The following is a 9,454-nucleotide window of genomic DNA, read 5'->3' as shown; positions in this document are numbered from 1 at the left end:
GGACAACAACCCACAACATTATTATTATGAATTATTATCGCTTGACCACTGTTGGTCCGGAATAAACGGATAATTCGGCAAGGCTCTCAAATCAAGAATACCGGAAAATAGGTGGTGTACCTGTAGTGGTAATGAAGGAATATGGTGTGCTTATTTTCATTGGTCAGGGCATTGGTTAGCACGCAACAAAAGTTTTTCACTGTGCCTCAGTACACTTGACAATAAACTAAACTAAACTAATGGGAATCCAGAAGTCATTAAGGGCATGTCCCACTTGGGACACCTAATCCGCGAGTTCTGGCGAGTTTGCCCTCGACTCATACTCGCAGCATGGTCGACACAAGGTCGTAACTCTCCTTCATGCTGGAGAGTGGTCTCCGCGTACTCAAGGCCACAGCTAGGTTGCGGCGCTTTTTTCAATATGTTAAAAAACACCCGCGAGTAAAAAAAGGTTGCCATGGAAAAATCGATACTTTTTTACTTGTAGGTTTAGTCGTAGTAGGTCGTAGTAGGTCAACATGTTAGTCGTAGGTAATGGAGGGTAGTCGAAGGTAGTCGAGGCTAGTCGAAGCTAGTCTTCAACATAGTCGAAGGGGGTCGAAGGAGGTCTTCTACATAGTGGGACAGCCCACTTTTCACCCGACGCAGGTGTTCTATCTTCCCGGCAGGTGGGCCTATAACATTGGGCCGCTGTTGTGGCGACTGGCTGCGGAGGCCTCAAACAGGCCCCGACCTCGGGTGGTCTAGGAGGAGGAGGACTGGACTTTTTGGTGCCTTCCCTCGCAGTGAAAAGTGTTGATTCTGCTGTGGGGGGACGTTCATGTTGAATCCTATGGTGTATTATGTCTCTTTTCTTCTTTTTTTATTTTATATGGATGTATGGTAATCAATTTTTTTTCTCTGTAAAGCACTTTGGCTTCAACATGATTTGATTTAAAAGTGTTATATAAATAAAAATTACTTACTTACTTTACAGGGCTTTGGTTAGGCTGCATTTGGTGTATAGTGTGCAGTTCTGGTCCCATTACAAGAAGGGTGTGGAGGCTTTGAAAAGGGTGCAGAGGAGGTTGACCAGAATTGTGCCAGGATGAGGAGGTATTAGCTGTAGTTTGGGCAGACATGGATAGTTTTCTCTGAAATGCCGAATGTTGCAGGTTGACCTGATAGAAGTATATACAATTATGAGGGACATAGATAGGGTAGACAGTCCAAATCTTTTCCCAGAATAGAAAAATAATTTACAAAATGCAATGAATAACTTCTCTATGTTACTCTCAGCACCTCAAACCTATGACCTCTACCACCAACCGGGACAAGAGCAGCAGAGGCAATGGAACACCATCCCCAGCAGATGTTCCTTTCATATCATCAACATATCGCTGGCCCCTCATAGTCACTGGCTCCAAATCCAGGAACTCCTGACCCAACAGAACTAATGATTAAAAAAGTCACTGCCTTCCCGCTTCTCCAAGTCAGCGAGTCCTTGGGTAACAAGTCCCAGCCTGGCCAACAGGTGTGAATGAAAAAATATTTTAAAAGTTGATGTCATTTCCTGCTTTGTGGCAATTTACATTGTATCGGGAAATTGGGATGATTGATTTCCAGGTAGAAAGGTGGCAAGAACTACATTTTCCCCTGAAACAAAAAGAGGTCTTAACTTTTCCCAATGACCTTGGATTTGGATGAAGGTTGTTTTATTCTCAAACTCTTGCTTTAACTCTTGCTATTTGCAAGCTGGTGAAATTTGCCGATTAGAAATCAGAGGTGCAAGCAATGGGAACTGAGGGTCAATATGTATCAAGTGTCTTGCTAATCTGGCCACTGAACTTTAAACTTTTGTTTATTTAGCCAGAGCACTGAAATTCAGATGCAAGAAGGTTTAGTAGAAACGGACCATGGCGAATCTTTTGTGGGTTATAAATCTTTTTCACCTCCTCATTAACCTCACAGCAGCTGAAACGCAAGGTAATGTCTGTCTGGAAACATTTTGAACCGAATTCACAGTGGAACACTTTAAAACAGGCCTCGTTGTAAGCTTCGAACTTTGTAAACCTTAGCTTAGGCGGGAGCACCATTGACTTCGTGAGGTTACTGTCAATGTTTACAATCCGGAAAGCTTCAGTACTTTAAACATAGTTTAACCAAATGCCCACATTCTTGCTTAGGAGTTCTTTTTTGTGTTTGTTTAAAGTGAGTATTATGAAGAACTTTAGTAAAGTACGGCTTTCATTAAAAAGGCACCAGGCTGACGCTTGATGCAAAATGCATGGTGATAATAATGAGTTAATCTGTTATAAATCTTCCCATTGTTCATTATTTTTGCCGTTTCTGTAGATTGCCTGCCTATCTGTCCTTGTACCACATTTATTCCCAACTGTAATGTTTGTAGATGTGTATACATTCATCACCACAGACCTGGAGAAAGGAAGAGTTACTGGAACATGTGCAACTGATTATAGAGCTTTCTAATTCCATTGCACGTAGATACATGCATTGTACACACATGACATGCATTAACGTGGTTTTGCATTTTAATTCATAATTCATGCTAGGTGCTGATTTATCCTACTGAAAGGCTTTCTGTGCTCTAATCTTCACAAAGGAACATGGCATTGTATTCACTCCTAATTAATCGTATATCAATTGTTGCATGGCCTCCACTGGATTAACCTGCAGTATATTCATAATGATATAATTCTTCAATATTCTTCCACATATCCCTTGAAAGAATGATGTGTATACTTCTGATTTTATCGCTCATTTCCAAGCTATCAATTTGGCAACTCATTTCATAATCGGTGCCACAGGAATGCCCCTCTTATTTGCTTCATTGCTTCTTATTATTTATCAAAGATTTCTGGTGAGCCGTTTAGAAAATGTGTTAATTCCTTCTTGGTACACCTTTCACATTGATCGACTTTGGTGTCTATGAGTAAGATATCAATCCCCTCCTGGAAATAATCAACGACCATTTTCATCTCCTTGAAGGTGTGTTTGATGCCTTGGATCTGCAAAATTATTGCTGGCTTTTTCAGGTACTTAAATAATCCAAGGCACGGTGGCACAACAGTAGAGTTGCTGCCTTATAGCGAATGCAGCGCTGCAGACCCGGGTTCGATCCCCACTACGGGTGCTGTCTGTATGGAGTTTGTACGTTCTCCCCGTGACCTACGTGGGTTTTCTCCGAGATCTTCAGTTTCCTCCCACACTCCAAAGACGTACAAGTTTGTAGGTTAATTGGCTTGGTAAATGTAAAAATTGTCCCTAGTGTGTGTAGGATAATGTTAATATGCGGGGATATTGCACGGAATATCTGCTTCCGCGCTGTATAAATTCTTTATTTTTTTTAATTCATAACTTCCAGCAGTTCCTTTCTGTTCACAATACTATTCAATGCAATACTCAAATTTGTTTTCTCATACATTTGGTATGACAATTCTGATTCACCGTTGAATACATCAGGACATTTATCTGTTCATCCAATTCATATTTGAAGGATATTTTTTGTTTTTCCTGACAATCACCTTGATGTTTCCAAAGTAAGCATTATGTTTTCTCTCTGCCTGAATTCATATGATAACCTTGGCAATGCATCTGCAATGACATTTTGTTTAGAAGTTCTAAGTTCAACTGTGTAATCATATTGAGATAAGAACTGGCCCATAATTGCATTGGGGACACAAACATTGTCGGTATTATTGTCTTAACAGGAATTCCTAATATAAGCTTGTCATTTGCAGTCAAGATGGACAGAACCTTTTTTTTTCACTCCAAAGCCAATTCCCACTCCACATAACTCAATTTTAATATTAATTTCTTTCACAATTCAAGTTTGTGTGATGTTGGTGAGATTGTTTATTGCAGCTGCCACTCCACAATTTGAAGTATAACATGCAAATCCTAATGTGCATGACGCATCCTGGTAAAGTTCACCTCCTAGACTCTCCTTGCATTAGTGAGATGACATTTGCTGTTCTTTGCCCCAATTCCCTTCTTCATTTTTCTAGCATCAGCACTGTTGCAAAAAAAGAAACAAACTGTTTCTAGGAATTATCTGCAAAGTTTTCTGATTTCTCTGCCTTCACAATTGCTTCATCTTTTTATTTTACTGGTTGCAATTTGGTTGTGTTAACTCTTGGCCAAAGATATTATTTAATGCACTCAGTCTTTCTCTTTTTGAGCCTTATATTCTGTTCACAAAAAAACAGACAGTTCTTCTGATACGCAAAGATTTTGTTCCTCAGTATTTGTAGCTATTAATACGTCATCTTTGTTGTATAGCATGTGATCCATACCATGCAGTTGGAGTTGGAGTTGTACTCGCTGTAGCTTAGAAGGATGAGGGGAGATCTCATTAAAACTTACAGAATAATGAACGGCCTAGATAGAGTGAATATGGAGAGGATGTTTCGACTACTGGGAGAGTCCAGGACCAGAGGGCACAGCTCAGAATAATAGGACGTACCTTTATAAAGGAGATGAGGAGGAATTTCTTTGGCCAGCGGGTGATATATCTGTGGAATTAATTGCCACAGATGGTTGTGGAGGCCATCTGTGGGTATTTTTTAAAGAGGAGATTGATAGGTTCTTGATTGGTAAGGGTGTCAAAGTTTATGGGGAGATGGCAGGAGAAGATCGATCAGCAGTCTGATTGAATGGCAGAGCAGGCTGAATGGATTGAATGGCCTAATCTGCTCCTACGTCTTATGAATTTATGAAGTCTGGGTTTGTATTGTTCAATAGCCTGATGGTTGTTGGAAAACAAGATGCTTCTGAACCTGGATGTTAGAGTTTTCAGGCTCCTTTACCTTCTTCCCAATGGTTGGGGAAGTATAGGAGTCTGAAATGAGTGTGGCCAGGGTGATGTGGGTCCCTCATGAGGCTGGCCGCCTTTTTGACTAAGCGACACCTATACAGTAGATCCCTTTAACGGTGGGGATGTCAGTACCCAGGATGGACTAGGCAGTGTCCACCATTTTATTTCAAGTTTCTCCATTCCTGGGTATTTGAGTTGCGGAACCAAGCCATGATGCAACCAGTCAATATGCTCTCCACCATACACCTGTAGAAGTTCAAGGGAGTATTCATAAGCATACCGAGCCACCTCAATCTATTAGGGAAGTAGAGGCATTGGTGGGCTTTCTTTATGATTGCATCAATGTGCTGGGTCCAGGACAGTTCTTCCGAGATATCCACGCCCAGGAACTTCAAGTTTATGACATTGTCCACCACCGATGAAGACAGGTTTGTGGATTCTCGCCCCTCTCCCTCACCTTCCCTTCAGCTTAACAGGCATTTTAGTCTCCTTTTCAGTTCTGGTGCAGGGTCTTCAACCAGAAACATAGTCCTTTTTACTCTTTTCACAGATGTGACCTGTTGAATATTTCCAGTATTTTTTGTTTCTGCTTCAAATGAAGTTTTGTCAACTTTGAAACCAACACAGCTGGTATTGTCCACCACCGTTTAACTAAAATTCCATTTATTCTAACTTATATAATTCTTCCTCCACTTGGTTTTCCAATGCAGTTGGACAGGTCAAAGCCTACAGTCATGTTCTTCCATTTGTCTTGATCGGTGTATGAACATTATAAGCTGTAACACTAGTGCAGCTATTCTTTAAAAAAATCTGCATAATTTCCCAGTAGTCGATCTAAGGGCAATTTTGAAGACTCCATGCCAAAAGAATCTTTCCATTCTGATTTCAGTTTTCTGATTCAATCTTTGTCTGTCAATACTGGTCAATCTGTGCCATTGGCTCCAACTTTCTTTTGACTATTGGGACCACTAAACATCAATTTAACCCGAAGTCTTTAACACTTTGGACGAGGAATATTTTTTCATGTTCAAGGGTACTTGACAAAATGAAACTAGAGAGACACAGTGGTGCTGCAGGTATTGGTGGCGTGACACAGCTTCATGGTCCCAGGTTTGATCTTGCCTTGGGTACACTCCTTGCACACTTTTCATGGACAGATAGAGTGGGTTGGAAAAGGGAAAGAAACCACTTGGTCGGAGGCTGAGGGTGGGAATTTTAAAGAAGGCTGGGTGTGAGAGCAGCTGGCTTGAAGGTTACCTGAAACTGGAAAATGTTATGTTCAGGCAGAATATGAAGTGCTGTTCCTCTTATTTGCCACTTTCTTTTCACTCCAAAGACAATTCTATCACCACTCAATTAGAGTATATAATGCAAAGGATAACATTCTGGATATTTCTATTTATTTAGAATATGAACAGAGTTTTAGCAGAATTAACATAACACAAATAGAGCAATGAGAAGAATCAATGTGATCAGGCAGTAAAAAAAAATCACAGGATCACGTGGCTTCTCTCTGGTGGTTTCACATGAAGTAAGGGAACATTGCAGGAGTCTTCATTATAATTTTACAAATTTCTCTCAATTCAATAACATGTCATTTCTATGGGAATATTGGGCACTTCCATTTACGATGGATGAAAATTGGAAAGCAGGGAATGACAGATGTTCACCCAACACTTATTGTTGGGAAATTTCACCCAATAATTGAGGATTAACTGACTGAACCCTCTGAACATTTCAGCCAATCAGAAAAAGGTCCACGTGGATATTACATTTGGCCCATGGATCTAGTTTATATGGACTTTCCAATGACATTTGATAAAGTTCTTTATTAAAGAGAGCTGACACGTCATGCTGCCTCGGCAAGGCCACCGGCGTAATCAAGAACCAGGCTCACTCTGGTCACTCCCTCTTCTCCCCTCTCCCGTCAGGTACAGAAGTTTGAAAATGTATATCTCCAGATTCAAGGATAGTTTCTTCCCAGCTGTAATCAGGCAAGTGAATGGTCCTCTCATCAGCTAATGTTATTAATCAGGCATAGACCTATATGTATATCATTTGTTAATAGGCTATTGCCTCTATCAGTAGGGTTAGGTCTGTGATACTGTAGGTTGGGATAAGCTCATAGTTCCACAGGATTGATTATTTCCTTCTTGCTTCTGTCTGACCTGGTCCTAGTCTCATACTATTAATGACCAGAGGTTTAGCTGACATTGAGTCATTACTGCTAGGTCAGTCGGCTAACATTGTCTGCTTCTATTCAAGTATTTCTAGACAACGGGAAGGCAAACAACTTCTTAACACGCCTAAGACGTGCAAACAGCTTTTTTGAAGAAATGAAACAAGGCAACTTGCAGAGAGAATGCTTCGAAGAGAGGTGTTCGAAAGAAGAAGCAAGGGAATGTTTTGAAAATGACCAACGAACTGTGAGTGCATACATTATTGTGCATTCAGATGCCAATTTTAGTTGATCTCATCTTGAGTGTATCCACTGGTAGTGGATTAATTATATTCAGGGATGAGTAAAGGGTCGGTGTCAGAAAAGCAATGGAGCTAAAAGAGATTACAGAAGTGTAGAGAGATGAAGCCAATGCGAAACAAAAAGAATAATTTTAAAATTGAGGGTAAGTCTCAAATCACAGGAAACAGGGTTTTGGATGAACTCATTAACATTTCCCCTATGTTTCATTCGCCTTCCTAAAACCCCTGTCTCACGGTGCGAGTTGACACACGAGGTACCCCGAGTTAAAACTCGTGGTAATAACGTACGATTAACGTAGCTGTAATATGTCGGAACTCGTGGACTCAACTTAGAGACTCGTGGCGCTAACAGCAGGTACCCGTGAAACTTGTCAACTCTTGGAAAAATTCAAACATGTTTAAAGTTTTCCACGAGTCAAATTTACTCTTGTGGTTAAGAATTGAAACATTTGAACTCGTTTTAAGAACGTAGTGGCCCGTGCGTTTACCTTAGTGTCTCGTGAGTCTACGGTGGGAACTCTTACGTCTTGCAAAATTATGCGCAAGATTTCCACAGATCTTAACGTCCAACTTGTTTCATTTTTATGCAGAGTTATACTTGCTAATAACTTTTGTTAAGTAAAATGTTGTGCCATTTGTTGGCTACTTTGCTTAATGGCGTGAAAGCCTTTTTAATATTCTGGTACAAACGCGTTAAGGGTTCTGCAATTGAGATCTGAGATGACCGTTCCCGTTCAGACAGACAGCATAAATTTCAGACCTCCAGTGTAAACTTTGGAAACTATACCATTAACTTAGAGGTCTACGACCTACCTTATTGAGATAGGAAACTCGATTTAATCCAAAAAAAATCAAAGACCCAATTTCCTGTGCCGTCTCAGAATGAGTGAGTTTGGGGATTCGACGATGAGTTGGCAAGTATTGTTCTGCACAATATAGAAGATAAAACGGGTAGGAAGGAACCGCAGATGCCGGTTTACACAAAAGGTAGACACAAAATGCTGGAGACACTCAGCAGGACAGGTAGCGGGACAGGACAGAAAATGAATAGGCGACGTTTCAGGTCGAGATCCTTCTTCAGACTGAGAGTCAGGGGAAAGGGAGACGCGAGGTGTGAAAAGGTACAAAGAACAAATGAGTGAAAAGTATGAAAATAACAAATCCAAGCCAACAACGATGATCAGGGAAAGGTGGAGCCCACAATGGTGACTTTAGTCCTTTAATACGGTCTAAAAAGTATTTACAATGCTGAACGTAAATTCAATAAGATGGACGCAAATGAGTCGCACCATCTGTAGGTGAGTTTGGGACCCGACTAGACTATCTGAGAGGGTGGCGACACGGTTTCTCACAAACAGCAGCACAAACCTGTAATTCCCTCTACAAATATTCATGGCCGTTAGGACAATGTGATCTGTCTAGACAGTGAGTGGTAGAATTGTGCTAGTCCGAAGAAGCGTCTCGACCCGAAACGTCACCAATCCTTGATCTCCAGTGATGCTGCCTGACCTGCTGCCTGAGTTACTCTAGCACGTTGTGCCTATAGTCGGTATAAACCAGCATCTGCTATCCCTTTCTACACAGTACAAAGTTGGAATTCCCTCCGCAAACATTCATGGACGTTAGGGCAACTTATTCTATCTAGACAGGGAGTGGTAATATTGTGCTGGAAAGAGATACCAAGGGATACGGAGCTGTCGTGGTAAATGGTGGAAGTCAGCCTTGATCTATTGGGATGGCGGGGCAGGGTCTAGTGGATGACCCATTAACGCCTTTGTCTTTTCGCAGCTTTACCACATTGCCATTGAATGTGACTTTGCCTCCTTAACCTGGGAGAGAGACAATATCACATTCAAAGTCAACTTTAGCGAGAACCAATCTAGAGTTGGTTCAAGTGCTCTGGAAAGCGTTAAATGCTTGCTTTTTTTGGCGAAGCTTGAAATTCTGGAAAGTCATTTATTACTTTAAAAGAACCAGTGGCTAGGCCAGCCGTCTACTGAAGTGTATGGGCTCCTAGTCTAATAATACATATTCACCGCAGCATGAAGAAGGCAAAGACACAAATGCATTTTATTACGATGCCGCGAGTCAACTGACAATAGACAATAGGTGCAGGAGTAGGCCATTCGGCCCCTTCGGGCCAGCACCGCCATTCAC

At 41.2% G+C, this 9,454-nt stretch overlaps 1 protein-coding gene across 1 annotated transcript in view; it reads left to right on the top strand.

Moving 5' to 3' along the window:
* The first annotated feature begins 1,749 nt into the window (after positions 1–1,749).
* LOC116980897 overlaps positions 1,750–9,454 on the top strand; it is a 56,770-nt gene continuing 49,065 nt past the window's right edge. Inside the window, exons 1-2 of the mRNA XM_033033511.1 lie at positions 1,750–1,965; positions 7,082–7,242. Of these exons, the coding sequence (XP_032889402.1) occupies positions 1,896–1,965; positions 7,082–7,242 (231 nt within the window). The 5' untranslated portion in view covers positions 1,750–1,895. The remainder of the gene's footprint in view (positions 1,966–7,081; positions 7,243–9,454) is intronic.

This window comes from Amblyraja radiata, chromosome 14 (assembly GCF_010909765.2).
Source record: "Amblyraja radiata isolate CabotCenter1 chromosome 14, sAmbRad1.1.pri, whole genome shotgun sequence".
Lineage (NCBI taxonomy): Eukaryota > Metazoa > Chordata > Chondrichthyes > Rajiformes > Rajidae > Amblyraja > Amblyraja radiata.
The sequence above is the reverse complement of the archived record's forward strand: the minus strand, read 5'-3'. Positions and strand labels throughout refer to the sequence as shown.